The sequence below is a fragment of the Pangasianodon hypophthalmus genome, chromosome 23, assembly GCF_027358585.1.
Source record: "Pangasianodon hypophthalmus isolate fPanHyp1 chromosome 23, fPanHyp1.pri, whole genome shotgun sequence".
In the NCBI taxonomy this organism is placed as follows: Eukaryota; Metazoa; Chordata; class Actinopteri; order Siluriformes; family Pangasiidae; genus Pangasianodon; species Pangasianodon hypophthalmus.
Window position 1 is genome coordinate 17156932 of NC_069732.1, and position 23293 is coordinate 17180224.

At 37.6% G+C, this 23293-nt stretch overlaps 3 protein-coding genes across 4 annotated transcripts in view; 2 read left to right on the forward strand and 1 right to left on the reverse strand.

Annotated features, from left to right (window-relative positions):
* Nucleotides 1–2802, forward strand: part of LOC113536112 (UNC93-like protein MFSD11) — an 18673-nt gene extending 15871 nt beyond the window's left edge. Inside the window, exon 14 of the mRNA XM_026929898.3 lies at nt 261–2802. Within this exon, the coding sequence (XP_026785699.2) occupies nt 261–413 (153 nt within the window). The 3' untranslated portion in view covers nt 414–2802. The remainder of the gene's footprint in view (nt 1–260) is intronic.
* Nucleotides 2803–4906: 2104 nt separating this feature from the next.
* il4r.2 (interleukin 4 receptor, tandem duplicate 2) lies at nt 4907–14783 on the reverse strand. The gene is made up of 10 exons (XM_026929559.3): nt 14600–14783; nt 14294–14386; nt 14076–14202; nt 13812–13966; nt 10725–10888; nt 10469–10613; nt 10267–10360; nt 9807–9870; nt 9129–9214; nt 4907–9027 (listed from the first exon to the last, which is right to left on the reverse strand). Exons 2-10 carry the CDS (start codon nt 14376–14378, stop codon nt 8226–8228), a joined length of 1722 nt encoding a protein of 573 aa, XP_026785360.1. The 5' UTR covers nt 14379–14386; nt 14600–14783; the 3' UTR covers nt 4907–8225.
* A 138-nt stretch (nt 14784–14921) lies between these two features.
* Nucleotides 14922–23242, forward strand: nsmce1 (NSE1 homolog, SMC5-SMC6 complex component). 2 transcript variants are annotated; one of them, XM_026929562.3, is made up of 8 exons: nt 14922–15066; nt 19171–19318; nt 19415–19536; nt 19618–19695; nt 19844–19990; nt 22105–22221; nt 22682–22808; nt 22930–23242. In XM_026929562.3, exons 2-8 carry the CDS (start codon nt 19201–19203, stop codon nt 23025–23027), a joined length of 807 nt encoding a protein of 268 aa, XP_026785363.1. In that variant the 5' UTR covers nt 14922–15066; nt 19171–19200; the 3' UTR covers nt 23028–23242. The 2 variants fall into 2 exon arrangements, with proteins under 2 accessions (XP_026785363.1, XP_026785362.1); XM_026929561.3 differs by lacking the exon at nt 14922–15066 and adding an exon at nt 17784–17949.
* Nucleotides 23243–23293: the final 51 nt, after the last annotated feature.

The following is a 23293-nucleotide window of genomic DNA, read 5'->3' on the forward strand; positions in this document are numbered from 1 at the left end:
ATTTTTATCTTGCTAAAATAAAGTCAATATGGTATCAAATCAACTACGAGGCAGATAACGACTTGCAAAGTAATAAATAAAGATTTTAATCATAATGCATATAAATGACATTAATAATAATGGGAATAGCAAAGCAACATAATTGTCAGTGTTGTGTGTGAACCCTGAACAGTGGAATACAAAATATTGAATATGGTTTATGGTTACTTATAATCTATAGCTTTATTATGTTGCCAATAACAAACCGCTCTGTCTGTCAGTCTATCTTTGCAGCAGTGGCGTTTTTCTACAGTGGCTACCTGCTGCTGTGCTGGCAGCTCCTCATCATGGTCATCCTGGGCTTCATGGGAACGCTGTGCTTCTTCGTGGTGGAGCGGATGCTGAGCGTCTCAGCCGATCTGTCAGAATACTAGCTCTTCTCATTACACCAATGTCCACTCAGGTTTAGTATTTGCAATCATGCTAAACTTGCACTGCATTCGCATTGTATATGCCATGCTCCCACTACTAGCATTTAGCAATAATACAGTCTTATTTCTAATGAGTACTAACACATTTGTGGTGTTTGACCTTTGCCCCCAGTGGTGTTGGTTGAACATGTTGTATTGCTGATTGTTATGGGAAACACTACAATGTTATAATTTATATGTTATCTTTTTTAGCTTGTGGTCATTTTGGCAAAACTTAGTTGTGATTGGTCCCAGAGGTTTCAAGGCAGATTGGCCTATGTTATTATTATTATTATTATTATTTAATTCTAATATAGATGCTCTGCTTGATTAGTGACAGTTCATTTTATGATTCAGTTAAAATATATGGTGTTGAGAGACATAAGCAGTCATTTTATTGGTAGGGAAGTTGGTAAAATACACTATATGGCCAAAAGTATGTGCACCCCTGACCATCACACCCATATGTGCTTATTGAACATCTCATTCCAGATTTATTCCCCCTGTGTTTGCTGTTATAATAAGCTCCAATCTTTTGGGAAGTCTTTCCACTAGATGTTGGAGTGTGGCTGTGGGGATTTGTGTTCATTCAGCTACAAGAGCATTAGTGAGATCAGGCGCTGATGTTGGTGAGGAGGTTTGGGGTTCAGTCGGTGTTCCAGTTGATCCCAAAGGTGTTCAGTGGGGTTGAGGTCAGGGCTCTGTGCAGGACACTCAAGTTCTTCCACTCCAACCTTCACACACCATGTCTTCATGGAGCTCGCTTTGTGCACAGGGGCGTTGTCATGCTGGAACAGGTTTGAGTTCCAGTGAAGGGAAACTGTAATGCTACAGCACACAAAGACATTCTGTACAACTCTGTGCTTCCAACTTTGTGGCACCAGTTTTGGGAAGAACCACATATGGTTGTGATGGTCAGGTGTCCACATACTTTTGGCCACATAGTGTATGATTTCTCCTTACTGTATGTTTAATTTGTTTTGAGGTAAAATAATCATCAGTAGAGAGGAATTAAGACCAACTTGGACTTACATATTAAATTTTGTAACTGTTTGCACAACTGAATTCGTATGAAAGTTACGAAGGTTGTGGTTAGAGGCCTTGTTATGACTTCATTCATAACCTCATACATGTCCTAACAGTGCTATCAATTTCTCAAAAGAAAAAGAGTTAAAAATAGTCTCATTAAGATGTGTAAGATATCATCCTAACATGCACTAAGAGCTTCTTACTACAAATAAGTGTTTTTTTGTGTCTCCTTTTCTGGGTTGTTGTTAGTTCTCCTAAAATATGCTTCAGACCAATAGTTAGCTATGCTGTGTACTTGTTATGGTATGATTGAGATTTTGGTGTTCATAACCAGTTGAATGCCTGTCTTTGTCTTCATTTTCTTATTTGTTAAGCACAATAGGTTTACTTTCATCTGCCAGTTGTGAAAATAACCATATGGGGTATTGGATATCAGGGAGTGGGCCTTATTAATTATGTTAGACACTAATTTTCTCTTTGTGAAGGATTCATCACATAGATTTTTGTCCTTTTGATGATTAGGTGCACAAGGACGAGCACATTATGTTTTCAGAGAGCTGTCCCTCGCTCTCTCAGGGTTCTCATTATTTCCGCTGTAATTTTTCCACAATGTTTTGTCATTCTTGTGCTCATGCAGTGCGTATGAATTTGATACATAAGAGCGATCGGTTTTGTCTTTATGTTTACATATCCAGCCAATGTTTTACTCTTTAATGATTGTTCAAATGCAGCTGTTTTATTTTGAAAAGTGCCTTATATCAGCATCAGCAACTGATATACAGTGTTGTAAACTACCAAAGACAAAAAAATGTATAATATTGATGTATAATATTGCCTTGGTATAACAAAATGGATGACTTTATCACATTTCCAGTTCCATATTGCGCCAAATACAAAATAATTCAGTATTCCAGTCTATTAATTTTTTAAAAAATTCATTTTAATGTCAATTTATTTATATGTATCTTGCTGGCTTTGTTAACATGGTGTCAGTTTATACTGTCACTAATCTGCAGGATTGTGACTGAGTGCTGGTGAAGTATCAGTAACTAAAGGCCGAATGTGCCGAATCTGAATAATAGCTATACAATAATTAATTATTTGTTTTTTAGTGTAAACATGTCTTTTTATTTTTAATATACTGTATATTTTGCTTTTTATATTTAGCTGACAATCATGCAGGTTGAGTTTTTTGTCTTTTATAATAACAAATATACTGTATACTGTCTATGATTGTGACAGGAATATATTTCACTGTTGTCATATAATGTATTTTCTTAGATTTGTGCTCTCAAGTTTAATAAAGAAGTGCCATTGCAAAGCAGACGGTCTCATTGTTTTTTACTTAATCACAGAAAAGCGTATAACCTCATTAAAGGAAATTTCATCATATCCTGTCCACTCACATAAACTGTTGCGTTTCTGACCAACATCAACGCATGAGAATTTCTTAGGTAAGTAACTAGACATCCTCAGGGCTGTTTTCGTGTTGAGAGATCCACTAGCAAACGTGGCCAGGAAGTGGTGTAAGAATTAAATAAATCTTCTAAAACAAGCATTAGACTTCACAGAGTAAACCATGCTGCATGCTTGTCTGGCCATTTTAAATGGATTATAGCAGATCAGTCTTTATAATATGAGGCAAGATACAATTTGAGTGTTGCAAGTTAAACTCATGAAGAAGCGGAAACGTTTTACATTGTGTTGATCAGATAAGCGTCCTGCAGTCACAAATAGATAATGGAGTATTGATTTCTCTGTAGTCAGGCCATAAAAGCTGCGTTTCCTTAATCCATTCTGCACTGGAGTGCAGTTAAAACATTCACATTAAAGTGCTGCACTAAAATTTAGAGTAATTATTGTATTTATGCTTCCAAGTAATGGATTCAGAAACAAGTAGACAGAGTGCAATAAACCTTTCCAACTGGTGGCAGAAACAACTGTAGGTCAGTCTGCTATTTTTAAAGCTCTCTCCTAATTTTAGGTGTAGTAGATATGCAAGTGCTACTTTGATGTTACACTTTTTTTTTTTTTAGTCGGACCTTTATCAATAAAAGATTTCTGCATCACCTTTGTTAAATTGGTTGTTCAATCATATTTATATTTATAGTTGAAAGAAAAACCTTATTTCTTTTTGGACCCCATTCTTACTCTAGGATAGATACAAAGGCCAGACTTGAACATTTTGTATGAATTTTTTTTATTATTATTATTTTGTGAGATCTTTATTTGGACTGAGTATGCAATACATAACAGAATGCATAAAAGAACTGCATGAAATTAAGCAATACATCTCAAAATAACATCTTCTTTTCAGTTATGAAATATAATAGTAAAAAAGTACTTTTCAAATAGGTAAACAAAGGCTCAATAAAGTCTTCTCTCAACATGTTTCATGATTTTTTTCATGATGTCCACATTCAGTTGTATTCTGATGAATTTACAATAAAAACTAGCTCTAAAGAATGTCGTATTAAATCTAACACTAAGGAACTCTAGAAGAAATGCCATCGGTCCATTTAGTTCTTTACTGTAACATTTATGCTGGAAAGCCATTGCCTTATAATTACATAAGACAACAAAACCCTGTCACAAGACAGTGACAACACAGTAACTAGAGTGCACTACATTGTCTTTTACTGATGCTCAGGTTGTTTTTTTTTTAAATGATATTTTTGAATATATTATTTTACTCACACTAGTAGCATAGCTGAAAATATCTCCTGGATATTGTTTTCCTTTATCAGTATTAATTAATACACAAGAACTATGAGCATGTAAACTGTACATTCAATGGAAATTGTAGAATCATGATTACTATTTGAAAATCATGGGTAAGCCATAGTAAATATTGTAAAATCATGGTAATGAGAGAGAGAGAGAGAGAGAGAGAGAGAGAGAGAGAGAGAGAGAACCATGGTAAAAAGCCACTGTTCATTTTCATAAATGAAATTAAAAGCCTTATGTCGAAATTGTCTGTCTACTTTTTTGTTTTGTTTTGTTTTGCTCAGATCTGATCTTTCTACCTTGACACTTCAGTAGACATTCGTGTGGTCCATGTGTTACATGCACACATTTTGAAAAGACTTGCACAATGCCTCATGTGCATCATAAGCAACAGCAAATGTCATATTTGTGAGTTAATCATTGTTCTGTAGCGATGTGTAAACTAAAAAAAAAGGTTCGTACAACTCAGATTAGCACAAACAAATTAGATCAGAAACCAAACCAGCACAAACGGTCATTCTTACAGCACAAATCAACATAAATGAATAACAAAAGATTACTTCAGTTTCAATTCAATTCGTTTTTGCAAAAAACATCATGAACATCATAACATGCACTGCACATGTACAGTCAAAACCTGGAAACAGATCTGACGGATCTCATCGTGGTCATATATTTGATATGGTATCTGATAGGAACACATGAAAGGATACATTCACATTACAAAGATAAAGTTTTTTTAAAGATTTTTTTTTTTTTTTGGCCAAATGTGACACACAGCTGTGTACACAATATACAATAAAACGTACTCGCCCCCCCACCCCCTTTTCCTGCCTGAAAAGAACTGTGCCTGTGTCGAGTATCACAGTCAATCTAGAAACATTCCTGCATACTCATTTCCCTCTTTTCTTTCTACTTGCATCTCTTCCTGTCTGTGATTAAGGTGAAATATGAGTCTGCATTGTCCAGCAAATGGACCCCTCATGCATCTTAATATGAGGCAAGACGATGTGTGCCGTGTCAGAGTAAGTAACAGAAGAACCAGAAAGGGTTTATTTGTCTGATAAATGTTTTGCACTCACATACAGGCAATGAACGGTTGATTTCTCTATATTCAGGATGTAACATTTCTGATTCGAGAGCCTGTCACTTGGGCACAAATTGGGTGCGCGGTGGGAATACACCCTATATGAGATGCCAGTAGATCACAGACATGTCCTGACATGTTTTAAGTGCAAGGAAATGAGGTTGGCATGGGGTGCAAGGAAATCTGAAGAAGCCAGAGAAACTTAGGAAAAACATGCAAAGCTCTACATATACAGTGGGCCACATTTATAAATATTTAAGTAAAGTTGCATGTAAATATTTGCATAAGCCAAACCAGACTAAAAATATGTGCAGGGTTTGTAAAAGTTTTGGAAATGCTGATTTTCTTCAAACTCATGTGCGTATGTTGATGAACGCCAATCAGCTAATTTGTATTTGTTCACGACCAAAAACTCCATAAAAGGTAAAACTCACAGAGCTGAAATGACAAGTGAATGGCAGGAAAAGACTTTCTCAGCAGTAGACATGAAAGTTATTTTGACTCACATCTATACCAATTAAAAAATATATTATTTAACAATGTAACAGCACAAGAAAAGGCCAAAATCTGGAGGCAAATTACAGAAAAGGTGAAAAGAAAAAGGTTGGACAATTAAAAACAGAGGAAAAATAGACTATTTATATCACCAAGCACATCACACAGAGAAACTGCTATTTTTTATTTTTTTTTAAATTCAAAGCAAAGTGTCTTGGTGACTGTCAGCTAGATCTCCCTCGCATACCAGTTCACTTTCCCTGACACCGTGATGGAAAAGCAGGAAGCCTGTATTATACAATTTTAGCACACAGCAGCTTGAGACATGCCAGATAGGTCACTTATCGGACACTTAGCGCTGGCTCTGGACTGGGTTTCACAAAATGTGTGTGTATTTGAAATACATAAGCTATTTAAACTTGACATTGTAAGATACTATATCCGTCTATAAAATCTGTATATATAAAATCGCAGTAACTCATTGCGAATGATGATTTGAAGCTGATCGATTGAGTTTTACATTAGATAGTTTTCTTATAAACAAATTTACACACACTCAGGAGCACGAGCAGGACACAAATGTTTTTTCGAAACTTACAGAATTTTCATGAATACCAAATTTCTTATGTAAATGCACCTACAAACTATTTTTACAGATACATCTGCTTGTATCCAGCTTGAACAATGAGCCCCAGTAACCTGAGCAGAGGGTCGACCCGAAGACCCTGGAGCTCTGAGGCAGTAGCGCTCCCTGCTATACCACTCTACCTCACTTTACTGAAACCATTCAAGAGACTCGTAGAGAAAATCATTGTGGTCCTGTACTTCTTTACAGGTGTCATTTTCTCAGGCCCTGTTCCAGCTCCACCCTGATTCGTCCCTAACGATTTAGCATGTCTGTCCGCTCTGTTTGCAGCGCTTCCTTGTGAGCTTGTGTATACATTCCCCGCTTGTCTTGTGTGATCTTGTATTGCTGATGCTTATTCAGTAATCTTAAACTGTGCTCACTGTCTTCTAGTTCTTTATGTCTGTGCTTTGCTTAGCATGTGCTTTGACCTCTACTGAACCCACTTGTGATTATTCAGTCAGTCCAAATATGTCCCTATCTTGTCCACAGTGGTGGTGACATTGAACAGATCATAACAATCCCTACTCTACACTCACTCTTAGTGTTTGGGAAGACTAACTCAAGCTACATAAAAGCATTCTGAACTGTGCATTGAAGAAAAAATGAACATCTCTGCCACCAAAAGCAACTCTGAAAGGAAATTGAATATTTAAAGGCACAAACTAGTTGTATTATATAGTGTACATTATTTACATATGGCAGCATGTATAAAATCTCGAAAGATTTCCCCAGGTACAGTTTAATAAAGGCGTACATTCCATGACCATGTCTTTCCTTAACAGGGTAACTTTACATTCAGAGGAACAAACAGCTCGGACTAGTTTGGTCAGGTCTTCTCAGAGGCAGAACAACTACGCGACATTTCATCATGCATACTATTCCCATGACGCTTCTGATGAAACGTTTTCTTTTCAGTTTTATGGCCTCCAGTAGACTATATAATAATAAACACGGCCTATCACTTTACTATATTTGGCTGAAATTTCTGCTCTTGTGGTTCTTTATCAATACCAAATAGATCTGCAGGCTCCAATGTGTGCTGTCTTATCGAAGATCACACTCTCACATTAAACTGCGATGTAAGTACATGATAGCAGATCACTATTTTTAAGTGAGAGACACCAAGGAAGTGTGGTAAGGCAGTTTGGTCTACACTTGCATTCACAAGTTCTGTAATTACACACCACAATACTACATGTCTTCCTTTTTCCTAAACCTTACTGAAGTTTTAATTTCCCATGTCTAAATGTATTATTATCCAAACCTAACCTTATCTTGTTGCATTACTGACCATACCATATAATACAAGATAGAATAAAAACAACAAATCATCAGCCATACTTCTGCTTTTTGATAGTAGACATTTAACCTTTTTACTGGCAAGCGTGTTTTATTTTACTGAGTCATTCATTACATAGATGCAAATTACTGTATTGCCTAAATGTCATGCCAAAGGCTGCAGTAAAAAAAACATCAATAACCATGAAGTAAAGTGTAACACTTAAATTTATATTAGTTATATGCCCATAGTTTGCAAACATATCTGTACTTGGCATACTTCCAACAAAGTCATCTTGCTAATGCTCATGCTTATGGATTTAATGGAAGCTTAAACAGCAGACCTCGATAAATGGATAATAATGCTGCTGTGCTAACTGAGTAGTACGCAAGTGTGTCGTAAGAAAACACACCTCTTTTTTTTTCAGCATGAGTTCACTGCTTAATTGGTAGTGGATAAAAAAATTATGCTTATACCTTCTATGTCTTTCCTGTAAATACAATTACGGAAATTCTGTCCTAAGCTGTGACCTTAAACCCTGTGATAGGAAGAGTCGATTTGAATACCTGGAGAGATATGCAAAGCCGGGCCACAAAGATGTTTTAATTCAGGTTCAGTGGTGAGGCTCTGTTGTTCTTCCGAATTTCTGAGCAAGCTTTGAAAATCTTTATATCCATTCTCGACTGGGATGATGGTGGTTTGACAGGAAGTATTCTGTGGGATCTTGCTGCAGATTAGTTTTTCCATGATTAGATTAATGTCATTATGAGAGCTGATAAATGCGTGGTCTGTAGATGCACAATCTATGACCTCATTGATGCTCTGATATCCAGGAACCACAGCAATGTCGTTGCTGGAGGGTGTGAACTGAGTCGGGCTGGCGTTTTCAGATCCTGAGCAACCAGTACACGGGCCGTACTCAAAGTCTGTCGGGATCACTGGGTCCAGGTTTTTAGCCAGACCAGGAAACACATTCTCACTCTCATTAAAGTCATTCATAAAGTGACTAATAGCTGGGTTGTGAAACTTATCAGAGACTGAAAACATATAGAACTTGTTACTGACACCAGAGCTATTCCCACACTCACTTTGGACATTACAATCGTCACTGTTTGAGTTCAGGTTTTTATAGTATTTGTTCGACATTGGCATTTGACAAAGATTTGTTGATTGAGATGCTCTGACAAGTTCCCATTGAGTGTTATTTTCATTGCTGTTTTCTTCTGAACTCTCATTGCCTGTTTGGCCATAAATCACTTCAGCTGAACTGCCATTCTTACCAAGGCTGTTGAGGCTATTTTCACCTCTGACGTCTACCAGAGAAGACGCTGGCCTGTTGTCAGAAAATAGAGGCACTTTAGAAGAGCTCTTAACAATATTAGGACGTTGCTTTTCTTTTAATACATTTTAAATGCATAAAACAAAAAGAATCACCGTGTCTTCTCCCCAGGTTGGACCAGTTTCGAAGAGTCAAGACGGACAGACGAGAAGTCATTTTGAAACAACAGCAAGTTTGGGACCTGATTAACATGAAATATATGCAGGGCAGGATGAATTGCAGGGCATTTCTTTTGGAAATAATATTGCCATAATGCTATGTGTGTGTGTGTGTGTGTGTGTGTGTGTGTGTGTGTGTGTGTATGTGTGTGTGTGTATGTGTGTGTTTAATAGGTCACTATTGCTCAGTGTGACTCGAGCTATTTTACACGGACAAGAAAGGATTGGGTTTTATACAGCTACGATACAAATCTGGTCCTCAGTATAAGATATGAAAAAAAATGACAGGAAGTTCAGATGAAAATTGCAGCACTTGAGCAATCAATTTTCCTGCTTATGCGTCGTGACAACCCTTGCTATCAGCAGTATAAGTTATATAATTTAGAGAAAAAAGTGGCTATTTTTGTTTTTTTCAGTCCCCCCCTCCACACACACACACACACAAATGCATATATATATAAGGAGTTATTACTGAATTTCATGCCATGTGCAAAAATTGATCATAAACCCGTAATTTAACTGACAGTAAAGTGTCTTGAATTGTAGATGCATGGTGTAATTTAAGTCATGTGTTAAAACAAGGCAACAACTGACAGGAACAGAAACACTGCCTACCTGTTTTACAAAACTAGTAGCTATTTTCGGAGTAGGAATCTTGTCCCACCACTCTGTCAGAATTCTGCAATTAAGAAGTTTACAATTAAAAACTGACAATTTACTTATAACCTACTGTATGTGTCTGACCATAAAATTGTTTAAACAATTGCTGCAAATGCGTATATTTGCTTACTGAAAAACAATGTGAAAGTAACAAACTTGGTGACAATGTCTACTGCTAAAGGCGCTACAAAAATAAAATAAAATAAAATGAAGAGGAAGCCCCTAGTACTGTGATTCAGGTTAGATACAGAGCTACGCCATGGGTAGACAATGATACCCAACTGAAAAGATACAGTAGCATGGGGCACGTGTGTGCTAAATCACCCTTTTTAATACTGACAGTAGTTCTACATCCAACTTACGGTACTAACTGTAACTAAACTATCTAAAGTAACTAAAATGGAAGCAGTCTTACTTGTTGTAAGAGTAGTAGCTGGTGAATATGCAGATGATCAGAATTATACATAGGATGGGAATTATTATCTTGAGAACGTCCTTTGGAGAGGAGGCTGAGGACACAGATACAGGTAATACAGTTTTTTTAAAGGAAATGGTTCAACATATTTAATAATAATAATAATAATAATAATAGTAATAATAATAATAATAAAACGTACGTGTGGTAAACCTATATGGATCACTGTAGTCACTGAATCTTGAATTTAAGCGTGATCTCACTCTTGCCATCACAATATAGTTGGAATTTGACTCAAGGTTTCTGCCTAAAAGCCTATATTCCTGCTGTTCTTTTGTCACTGTCACCTGTATGAAAATAAGTAAAGTTCTGCTATTCACCTAATAATTTTCGCACAGCATGACAATGTCGGATGCGTGGAATGATGTACTGTTGTTCATTACACATAGCTAACTTACATTTTTTATGCTTCCTTTGTTTCCTTCGACATAGTAAATGAGCTCCGTAATCAGATCACTGCTGAATGTAGAGTCTTCAGTCCTATATACGGAGTCCCAGACAACAAGAAAGTCTCCATTCTTTGTCTGATTGACTGACACAATGAATGGTTTTTTAGGCTTAACTGTTGAGAAAAAAAAAACATTTATGAACTGGCAAGAAGTTTCATATAAAAGATATAAATACACCGATCAGCCATAACATTATGACCACCTGCCTAATATTGTGTTGGTCCCCCTTTTGCTGCCAAAACAGCTCTGACCCGTCGAGGCATGGACTCCACTAGATCCCTGAAGGTGTGCTGTGGTATCTGGCACAAAGACGTTAACAGCAGATCCTTTAAGTCCTTTAAGTTACGAGGTGGGGCCTCCATGGATCAGACTTGATGGCCAGCACATCCCACAGATGCTTGATCAGATTGAGATCTGGGGAATTTGGAGGCCAAGTCAACACCTTGAGCTCTGTCATGTTCCTCGAACCATTCCTGAAAATTTTTTACAGTGTTGCAGGGTGCATTATCCTGCCAAAAAAGGGCACTTCCATTAGGGAATACCGTTGCCATGAAGGGGTGTAGCTGGTCTGCAACAATGTTAGGTAGGTGGTATGTGTCAAAAGTAACATCCACATGAATGCCAGGACCCAAAGTTTCCCAGCAGAACATTGCCCAGAGCATCACACTGGCTCCACCAGCTTGCGGTCTTCCCATAGTGCATCCTGGTGCCATCTCTCCCCCAGGTAAACGATGCACATGCACCCTTCCTTTCACATGATGTAAAAGTTCCATTGCTCCATGGTCCAGTTCTGATGCTCACCTGTCCGCTGTAGGCACTTTTGGCAGTGGACAGGGTCAGCATGGGCACTCTGACAGGTCTGCGGTTACACAGCTCCATACGCAGCAAGCTGCGGTGTACTGTGTTTTCTGACACCTTTCTATCTGAGCCAGCTTTAACTTTTCAGCAATTAGTGCTACAGTAGCTCTTCTGTGGGATCGGACCAGACGGGCCTTCGCTCCCCACGCACATCAGTGAGCCTTGAGCACCAATGACCCTGTCGCAGGGTCACTGGTTATCCTTCCTTGGACCACTTTTGGTAGGTACTAACCACTGCTTACCGGGAACACCCCACAAGACCTGCTGTTTTAAAGATGCTATGACCCAGTCGTCTTGCTATCACAATTTGGCCGTTGTCAAAGTCTCTCTAATCCTTACGCTTGCCCATTTTTCCTGTTTTCAACACATCAACTTTGAGAACCGACTGGTCACTTGCTGCCTAATATATCTCACCCCTTGACAGGTGCTACTGTAACAAGATAATCAATATTGTTCACTTCACCTGTCAGTGGTCATAATGTTATGGCTGATCGGTGTATAACAGTAGCAGATAAATTTACTGTATATAACAGTAGAACATAAAAGTAACAGTTAGACAATTATCAGCATTTAACAGTTATAACAGATGATCTAGGTGTCAATCAACAAAGGTTTTGTGATTTTCAGAGAGAATAAAGAGTCATTGTATGAAAGTATCCATGTACATATAATTGTGAACAATCAAAAAAAATCTTTGTAGAATAATAAATTCTCTTCAAGGCATAAGAATTGCCTAGGAACATACTGACAACTTTATCCTTTTTTAAAAACGCAGGACCCTGACAATATCATGCTCCTTCATGTAGGCATACATGCTTTGACAAGCTGGGGATCATGTTACGACAAGCTGGGAATCATGTTAAGACAAGCTGGGGATCATGTTAACAAGCTGGGGATCATGTTAAGACAAGCTGGGGATCATGTTAACAAGCTGGGGATCATGTTAAGACAAGCTGGGAATCATGTTAAGACAAGCTGGGGATCATGTTAATAAGCTGGGGATCACGTTATGACGAGCTGGGGATCATGTTAACAAGCTAGGGATCATGTTAAGACAAGCTGGGGATCATGTTATGAAAAGCTGGGGATCATGTTATGATGAGCTGGGGATCATGTTACGACAAGCTGGCGGATCATGTTAACAAGCTGGGGATCATGTTAAGACAAGCTGGGGATCATGTTAACAACCTGGGGATCATGTTAAGACAAGCTGGGGATCATGTTAAGACAAGCTGGGGATCATGTTAACAAGCTGGGGAACATGTTAACAAGCTGGGGAACATGTTAACAAGCTGGGGATCATGTTAACAAGCTGGGGAACATGTTAACAAGCTGGGGAACATGTTAACAAGCTGGGGATCATGTTATGAAAAGCTGGGGATCATGTTATGAAAAGCTGGGGATCATGTTATGATGAGCTGGGGATCATGTTAAGAAGCTGGGGATCATGTTATGAAAAGCTGGGGATCATGTTAAGACAGGCTGGGGATCACGTTATGACAAGCTGGGGATCATGTTAACAAGCTGGGGATCATGTTAAGAAAAGCTGGGGATCATGTTACGGCAAGCTGGGGATCATGTTATGACAAGCTGGGGATCATGTTAAGACAAGCTGGGGATCATGTTAAGACAAGCTGGGGATCATGTTAACAAGCTGGGGATCATGTTAAGAAAAGCTGGGGATCATGTTAAGAAAAGCTGGGGATCATGTTAAGACAAGCTGGGGATCATGTTATGACAAGCTGGGGATCATGTTAACAAGCTGGGGATCATGTTATGACAAGCTGGGGATCATGTTAAGACAAGCTGGGGATCATGTTATGACAAGCTGGGGATCATGTTATGACAAGCTGGGGATCATGTTAAGACAAGCTGGAGCTACAAAAGTAGCAGAGCCACAGAGTCACTAAAGAAGACTAAAGAGTCACTAAAGAAGTCTATATCTCACATGATGACTAATTTATTCTATTCACACAATGGCTAATACCATTTAGCAAAAACATTCCAAACACTAATTTGACACAAGAACTCCACCATATTAATTAATTAAGTAACTAATTAGAATTATAATATAATTAATTATAATGATTAATTTAAATAACCTTTTTGACACTAAGACTAAGAATGAGCTCATTAAACTTAAAACATAAAGGATTAAGTTATGTTATGTCTACTTACTGTTTTCTGTAGTACTGACATTTTGACTGAACAACAAGTTTTTCCTTCTCGACACGTTAACGCTGAAGTTCTCCATTATAACAAAGCCAGATGGCACTTCGATCGAGCATTCACATGCACTGGAATTAAATTGCTTGAAATCACATGCAAACAGTCTGTAAAACAGCAAGGAACAAGGTACAGCAATCAGAACTGATAAAAGCGAGTAGAAAAAATATTAACTTTACATGTTTTTTTAAAGTTATGGTCCACTGATGAACTCACTCATATTTTGTAGTATCTCTAGACACACTGAGACTGTATTCGGAGCAAGTCTCAAGTTGGTCTGAGGTCAAACGGCACACCATCTCGGTTAGGTAATCGTTAAGGCATTCCAGATCCAGGTTGGGCTCTGAAATTTTTTTGAAGGTGTCATTGAATTTAAAGGTCTAACTAACAGACATTAATTACTAAAGCGCTTCAAAAGCAGTGCACAAACTTGCCTGCTCTTGGATGATCTTCAGAAGATTCAGTGAAGCCAAAGCTGATTAAGAGGCCTAGGTGCAGGATGAGGATCACGGCACCCATCCTATAGACTGCATAAATGAAAGTAAAGGAATACAAGGAAACTGTTGAAATGGATTTCAAAAAAAAAAAAAAAAAAAAAAGCTAACATAAAAGTCAGATATAACAGATATAAGTCTAGATTAATAACTTAATAACAACTAACAGTTCACAATGAGCAATTAACAGGTTCTGTGGACAGCTGCTCCAGAGCCATGAAGGCTTTAAACGCTTGAGGAACTCACCTCTGTGTTTCTGCACAATAAGCAAGCAGAATAAGGTGACTTCCAAGTTATCCTGGGAGAAAAGTCCGATGTGGTGGTCTGGCTCGTGTATTTCAACAGCTTGAAGCGACTTGGCGTGCTGACGCGCGGATGGCACTGAAGGAGCTTTTGGGAACACCACCGCCTTATCTCACTTCCCCGTTGCGGGATTGGGCAAAATGGGCGTGTTTTTCTGCTTTTACTGGAACAACTGAGCTACAGCAGTTCTGTGGAAAATCGTAAGGAGGGTTCACTCCTCCCATTTCACCAAAGAAAAACAAAATGGGTACAGAATATAAATAACAGGAACACATTAACAAGCGATCAAATATCGAAAGTGTTGAACGAAGTGAAACCCAGAAGCTTGCTGAGAAATCCGAGGCTGAGAAATAAGAGGCTTTGTGCATGTAGCTGGCGAAACTATGGGACCTAAACTGGCAAAAGTGAAAGTAGGAACTCTACAAACGGGATACTAGAGTTCAGTAGAGTAATTTCAGTAATAAAGCATGATATGAGATTATTCTCGGGGAATGCTAAGAGATGATTCTATGAGAGTGATTACAAATTATACTGGGGGTAAGATTAGAGATTATACTGGGGTGTGTGATTAGAGATTATACTGGGGGTATCATTACAGCTTATACTGGGGGTAAGATTAGAGATTATACTGGGGGTAAGATTAGAGATTATACTGGGGTGTGTGATTAGAGATTATACTGGGGGTATCATTACAGATTATACTGGGGTGTGTGATTAGAGATTATACTGGGGTGTGTGATTAGAGATTATACTGGGGGTAAGATTACAGATTATACTGGGGTGTGTGATTAGAGATTTTACTGGGGGTATGATTACAGATTATACTGGGGGTATGATTACAGATTATACTGGGGTGTGTGATTAGAGATTATACTGGGGGTAAGATTACAGATTATACTGGGGTGTGTGATTAGAGATTATACTGGGGGTATGATTACAGATTATACTGGGGGTATGATTAGAGATTATACTGGGGTGTGTGATTAGAGATTATACTGGGGTGTGTGATTAGAGATTATACTGGGGTGTGTGATTAGAGATTATACTTGGGGTATGATTACAGATTATACTGGGGTGTGTGATTAGAGATTTTACTGGGGGTATGATTACAGATTATACTGGGGTGTGTGATTAGAGATTATACTGGGGGTATGATTACAGATTATACTGGTGGTATGATTAGAGATTATACTGGGGTGTGTGATTAGAGATTATACTGGGGTGTGTGATTAGAGATTATACTGGGGTGTGTGATTAGAGATTATACTTGGGGTATGATTACAGATTATACTGGGGTGTGTGATTAGAGATTTTACTGGGGGTATGATTACAGATTATACTGGGGTGTGTGATTAGAGATTATACTGGGGGTATGATTACAGATTATACTGGGGTGTGTGATTAGAGATTATACTGGGGGTATGATTACAGATTATACTGGGGGTATGATTAGAGATTATACTGGAGTGTGTGATTAGAGATTATTCTGGGGGTATGATTAGAGATTATACTGGGGGGTATGATTAGAGATTATACTGGGGGTATGATTAGAGATGATTCTAGGGTGTGTGATTAGAGATTATTCGGGGGGTAAGATTAGAGATTCTACTGGGGGTATGATTAGAGATTCTACTGGGGGTATGATAAGAGATTATACTGGGGGTATGATTAGAGATGATTCTAGGGTGTGTGATTAGAGATTATACTGGAGTGTGTGATTAGAGATTATTCTGGGGGTATGATTAGAGATTATACTGGGGATATGATTAGAGATTATTCTAGGGTGTGTGATTAGAGATTATACTGGGGTGTGTGATTAGAGATTATTCTAGGAGAGTGATTAGAGATTATGTCAGCAACATACATATGTGTGTAACATAAGTGACTAAAAACCTGTCTATGATTAGAGATTATACTGGGGTGTGTGATTAGAGATTATACTGGGGTATGATTAGAGATTATACTGGAGTGTGTGATTAGAGATTATTCTGGATCTTTGAATAGAGATTATACTGGGGTGTGTGATTAGAGATTATACTGGGGTGTGTGATTAGAGATTATACTGGGGTGTGTGATTAGACATTATTCTGGGGGTTTGATTGGAGATTATTCTAGGAGAGTGATTAGAGATTATACTGGGGTGTGTGATTAGAGATTATTCTGGGGGTTTGATTGGAGATTATTCTAGGAGAGTGATTAGAGATTATACTGGGGTGTGTGATTAGAGATTATTCTGGGGGTTTGATTGGAGATTATTCTAGGAGAGTGATTAGAGATTATGTCAGCAACATACATATGTGTGTAACATAAGTGACTAAAAACCTGTCTTTGTATACTGTAGCTTTACAAGTTCCCTTCACTGGAACTAAGAGGCCCAAACCGGTTCCTAAATATATTTATAAATTTAATGTTGCCCTGACCTCACTAACGCTCTTGTAGCTGAATGAACACAAATCCCCACAGCCACGCCCCAAAATCTAGTGGAAAGCCTTCCCAGAAGAGTGGAGCTTATTATAACAGCAAAGGGGAAATAAATCTGGAATGAGATGTTCAGCAAGCACGTCTAGGTGTGCTGGTGAGGTGTCCACAAACTTTTGGCTGTACAGTTTATATACATGTATTTGACAGCTCTATTTTTGGACCACCAGCAAAGCGTCACCTCGCAGCAACCCTGCCTGGCTTCAGCCAATCAGGGTCGATTCTGTACATAACCTAATTAATATTCATGAGCCTCATGTCCCCTACCTAATGTACATCTTGGTAAAGCTGCATGTAGATACATTGAGTTAAGAAGAACACAAGTGAAAATGACCCTACTCAAAATAATTTTCACTTGTGTGAAAGTAATAAATAATTGAAGGAATAATAAATAATGGAGGTAATAAATAACTGGAGGTAATATGGCTCAGACCTAATTTTAATTCCAGCATCTAAATTTATTATTATTATTTTTTTTTAAGAAATCTTGAACAATACAGTATTTTTTCATTTGTGCTGAAACTTAATTAATAATTAATAATCTAACTGACAATTAATAATTCACTTAAACAGCGTTTGTGGACAGGAAGCTAAACCGGAAGTGTTTATTTACAGGAGATGTGTGACCTCATTCCAAACGGATCTGTACTTCCTGGATATGTTCACTACATAGGGCACAATATAACAGTGTATGCACACTATGTAGGATCCCTGTGTGTGCTGAGGAAGCCATTTTGAATTCAGGCCATTTTGAATTCAGTGTGTTAGCAGGCGGTAGATTGAAAACATCGGATGCAACATTATAACCTTCTGCTGTAAGTAAAGTGATAAACTGCTTACATTATTTACCTTATTTACATTTTCTAGATGGTCAGGATTATAAGCTGCAAAACAGTGAGCTAGCCTGGACTAGCTACAGCTATAATAACTAACTAGCTATCATTTAGCATTACTCACTGCTGCTGTTTATTATTAAAATTAGAGTTAAATTACTGATAAGCCCTGTGTGATGTTAGCTAACAGTGTAGCTGAGTGTAAAAGTTTGCATCCTTCAATGTTTTTGTGTCAAATAACCAATTTATTGCAAGTAAAAGGTTTAAAAAAAAGCTTGGGGATAGTTATAAATGCAAAGGTGAACATACATACCTTGCATAAGTATTCACACCCCCTTTGACATTATTATTATTTTAGACTTGGAATTGAAATGAACTTCATTGGGATTTTTGTAGGGCTGTAATGATACACTCCGGTCACAATTTGATCTGAGAATATTTTGATATTAGTGAAGAAAAATTTTGACCAAAAAGACTACTTTTTTAAATTTCTGAATCATAAACAATGCAAAACAATGTGCATTTTTGTATGTATAAAACTAAATAAATCCAAAATAGCTACAAACAGAAATTTAATATTGTAAACAAAATGTACTACAAAATGTACTTCACCATATCTTAAAAATAAATAAATAAATCTATAAATTCTCCAAAAAATTTGAACGAATAAATAGATTGAGACATAATGAGGTCCGTAGCAGCACCTGAGGCATCATTTCAACTGGAAATAGAGCTCCAAAGTCGGCTAAAATGTCCGACTTTCTTGTTTGACTCCTCGACTCCTGTGTTGTTTGAAAGCTACTGAAGAGCTGTTTTTAACAGTTGTAACATGGTTGTGTAACTGTATAACCTATCAGTCATTGTGATCCGAAGCTAGAGATCACTTCACAAATTCAGATGACTCCAGGTAATGGCACAGGCTTTCCACGAAAGAAAGCGATCGTGTGAAAATCTAGTATAAAGCCTTCCCAGAAGAGTGGAGGTTATTACAACAGCAAAGAGAGGACTAAATCTGGAATGGGATGTTCAACAAGCACGTATGGGTGTGATGGTCAGGGGTGCACAAACTTTTGCTATGAAGTGTATGCTGTAGAGCAATTTAATATAGCAATACACAAACTTAAACAGGATGAAATGTTGTACTATTTTGCGTTTATTAGTGATGTGCACTGCACCTACTCCCTTTTTTTTCTTTTTATCTAGTTACCTTCATAGAGGAGAAAATCCAGCAGAATGTCCCGACCTATGGGCGACAGTCATAAGCGGTTCTTACAGACCATGATGAGTAACGGTATAATCAGTAGTGTTCAGGCCAAGGCACTTCATCGCCACTGTTGTGAGACTCATGGAGGTGTGTACGTTATTTACTGAGGTGAAAAAATTTAATTTTTATTTTTGCTTAAAACCACATTTGAACAAGGTTTATTTTTGTGTTGTTCCTCTGTAGCACATTTTTCGCCAGATAGGTTGGAGGAATTCATCGACGTGATCAATACTAATCTTCAGCCCATGTTCATGCACATTAGAAAAGGCACGTCAGAAGAGGACGGTGCACAGCACTATGCCTTGGTCAGTTATATGTTTAACTGTGTATGTTGTGCTGTGAAATCAGCTTGAGCAGATACATCATACATGGCTTTTTCCATGCAGGTGAACATGGCCGAAACGGACATCACGAGAATGTCTTCTGATTACGCTGATAACGAGTTGGAACTGTTCAGGAAAACGGTAAATACTTTTGCTCCATCAGAATATCAGATACAGTCATTGAATTTCTTTTCATTTGCATTTCATCCCACCGAACCTTTTTCTCTTCGAAATGTCACATTCAAGAAAGCTTCTTCATAACCTGTTGTCCTTATATCTTTCAACTCAGATGGATCTGATTTTAGACTCCGAGAACGGTACTGCCTCCTCCACTGATCTCCTGAATTGCGCCGATCGTCTCCAGACAAAGAAAATGAAAAAGAAAGAGACGGAGCATGTGCTGAATAAGTTTGTCCAGGACAAATGGTTAAATGAGGTATGTTTTATGACTGGATGACGCTGTTGATAATGGTTAAATTCTTTTATACCATAGCGCTGTTGAATTGGTCAGATGGAGTTTTGTACACCAGCAGCTCTGACAGTAATGTCAGCTGTGATTCAGTTCCCAGGTTTATATTAATGTGTTCATTCTGATATGTTATCATTTCTATAGTAAAATCACAGAGACTTGTATGATGGACGCTTCACAATCTAACCTAAGAAGAATAAAAACTGGATTAAAAATTGTATTTTATTTAACAAAGAAAAAAAAAAATAATATTGATCTGGTGATCTTTGTGTTAGGAGAACTCCGTTTAACATTTATTCTCAGATGTCAGCGAGTTATTGAGTCAAAGTTCGTGACTGTTTCTAGTCACTATAACATTTCAGCTGTGAGAACTATGTACGTAACTATAAACAGATAAAAAGTGTGCAGATAAAAAGTATGAATTTTAAAATGTAATCTTTGGTAATAGGCTTGTGTGATATTGGTTTTTCCCTGATCACAATTTTTCCATTTTAAAATATCACGATACACAATTTCATCGTCAGGAAAAAGACAGGAAAATGATCATTTCCACCATTTCAGGTTTAAGGAAAGGAAGAGAGAGTGTAATAATATTATTAAAAAGACCGGAAAATGATGATTTCCACCATTTCAGGTTTAAGGAAAAGAGGAGAGGGAGTAATAATATTATCAGCTATGCAGTCGGGGACTGTGGCTTCCAGGAAGCGTCTATTAATATCATTAGAGTTCAAAACATCTGCACACATCATTCCAGATTCACGTCGACTGGTTCATCTCTTATTTTATTTTGGAGAAAAAAGACTGCTCTTTATTCTTCTGGCCTATTTTTACTTTTATTTTAACTTGTACTATGTTTTTGCGGCGCTCCTTCGCAAAATGCGTAACAGTTGACAGGTCTGGTAATATAATATAGTCTGCGATAAACGTCACTGGATGTCGTGGCAACGTAATATTGTGTAGAGATGATAATATTGTTATATTGCACAAGCCTAGGTGGCTAATTACTGTAGTATAAGAGAAATAAACACTTCAGGGTGTGCTGTTGCATTAAAATAATCGACGATAGGTTGGTGTGATAGACCTAATGCCAACACTGAAGATGGTTATTTATTAGTGTGTTGTGTTTTATTCCTTATGTAATTACAGAATTCTTGCAAAGATGTCTATATTGGCATGACTTCCAATAGAACATGACTTTCATTAGTATATTTCATTATTAGGGTTAAAAATGCTATAGTTTGTAATTATTACAGTTTTTTTTTTTTTTTTCATTTTGCATGGTTTTCTGCCAGTTTACTCGCAGCCAAATTCTACCTGCTCCCTAGAGCTCTTAGGTCGAAGCGTAACGCTCACTTTCGCTCATTCATTGTAACCTTGTGCCATGCGGAAGCCCCGCTTATAACTATTCATAACACTTTCAGGCTTTGTTGAAGAGAGGAATTTCCTGTTACACTGGAAACAGACTTTGACAAAGATTCCACTGTGCAAATTATGAGGCTTGGAAGCTGACCGAAGTATCTGAAAATGAATGACATATTCATAAAGTTATCTAGATAGTTTACACCGAGCTTTTACTGAGCATCGAGTGTTTAACATCACTGTAGAAAACTAACTATTTTAATATATAACATAAAAAACTTTTTAGCTGTTTGACCACTCTGAAAGCATTTTTTCCTGGCTGCTTCGTCTTTAGTCTAATTTACATAAAATCTGTATTTTTAGGATACCATAACCTGTAATTTTGAATAGTTTTCGAATATCAAATAGCAAATGTTACCACTAGCAAATTAAAAACAGAGGAAAAAAACAAGCAAAAATGTAAATGTATTAGATACACCACAGGAAAAAATAATTTTATTTAATGTGCCATGTATTTAATTCACATATGAATATGAAATTCATACTCATACTTTTATCAGCTTCCAAGCTCCATTGCAAATAAATTCAGGACTTCACATTAATAATACATGAATCTCCTATATTTTTATCTAGTATGTACAATGACTTAACAAATTAAAGAACACTGAAATTATTATTTATTATTATTATTGTTATTATTTTTGGATGTCTCTCTTTTCCAGAAACAAGGTGAATACACTTTAAGCACTCGCTGCATCATCGAGATGGAGCAGTATATACGTACAGTTTACCAGGACCTCATCAGACTCTGTCACGTGTGCCAAAACATCGTCTTACAGGTGAGCAAAATATGAAATAAACTGTTGTGAAGCGTTTCAGTCACCCAGATCATTTTGAAATAGCAGTTAGTCCATGTGTCTGGATTTTTGGTATAAACAAAATGTCTTCCAGATTACATGACATAAAGTAGCTTTACGTGCTCTGACAGAGCAAACAAAAGACATGCTTTCGTGGAGGCGTCCATTTGTTTTTTCGTTTTTTTTTTCCCCACTTCTCACTTTGAGCATGGGAAATGACATCATTACAGCCTGCAAATTACCACTTACAAAGCACCACAAACACAGCATTAATTTGTGTTTCAGGGTGGAAAGCTCCCTTACAGTAGCATTTAAAAAGCTTTAAAAGAAACGCTTCGTATAGCACATCATTGATAAGTTATCTGTTCTCAGATCTGCCAGTAAAAATATAAAAATGATGTATTTACATCTCTGTGAACAAACTTATCCTTCATATCTTTAGGGCCAAATCTGTGAAAACCCTGAGTGTGGTATCAAGATGCATTATCACTGTGTGGCCAGATATTTTAAAGGACGCACTGATCCACACTGCCCTTCCTGCAGTGACTTCTGGGCTCATGAGATTCCCGGTAAGATTCTTTACTATGCCGTTGGGATGAATTTACCGCATCTGCACAGATCCAGTGATATTTCAGTAGATCTAAAAACACAACTGTGTAATTGTACATGTCTACAACTTTACTTCGTCAGAAATCCAGCCAGAATCACAGAACCAGTCTTCTTCTGCGAGAGACCTGGCTGCTCCTACACCCTCCACGTCTGCCACACGCCGCTCCAGGAGGTCGTAATGTCGGTCAACTCGCTGCATCCTGATCTCAGCGTTGCTGATTTAAATGTGGTCTAGTTCGGCTGATTTTTTGTTTGTTTTTAAATAACAGGATCGTACGATGGTACAGTTACGTTCAGTTGTTTAAAGGGGAAAGGGAAAAGCGCACTCGCAACGAACAATCCGAGTTCATTACACTATGGAATCTTGAAATAAAAAAATAAAATATAGAGGTAACTGCTGCCTGGAAATATGGTGAAATATACTTTGAAAGAATCTGGTGTACCT

What these genes read in the sequence shown, in the direction of transcription:
- il4r.2 (XM_026929559.3), bottom strand. Translation starts at nt 14,378, where the DNA reads ATGGGTGCCGTGATCCTCATCCTGCACCTAGGCCTCTTAATCAGCTTT. An exon ending in TCCATATAGGTTTACCACAC is followed by an intron (nt 10,361 to 10,468) that starts GTACGTTTTATT and finishes CTGTGTCCTCAG; the next exon opens with CCTCCTCTCCAAAGGACGTT. An exon ending in CTACTAGTTTTGTAAAACAG is followed by an intron (nt 9,215 to 9,806) that starts GTAGGCAGTGTT and finishes CATGTTAATCAG; the next exon opens with GTCCCAAACTTGCTGTTGTT.
- nsmce1 (XM_026929562.3), top strand. Translation starts at nt 19,201, where the DNA reads ATGTCCCGACCTATGGGCGACAGTCATAAGCGGTTCTTACAGACCATG. An exon ending in TGGAACTGTTCAGGAAAACG is followed by an intron (nt 19,696 to 19,843) that starts GTAAATACTTTT and finishes CTTTCAACTCAG; the next exon opens with ATGGATCTGATTTTAGACTC. An exon ending in CTGGGCTCATGAGATTCCCG is followed by an intron (nt 22,809 to 22,929) that starts GTAAGATTCTTT and finishes TTACTTCGTCAG; the next exon opens with AAATCCAGCCAGAATCACAG.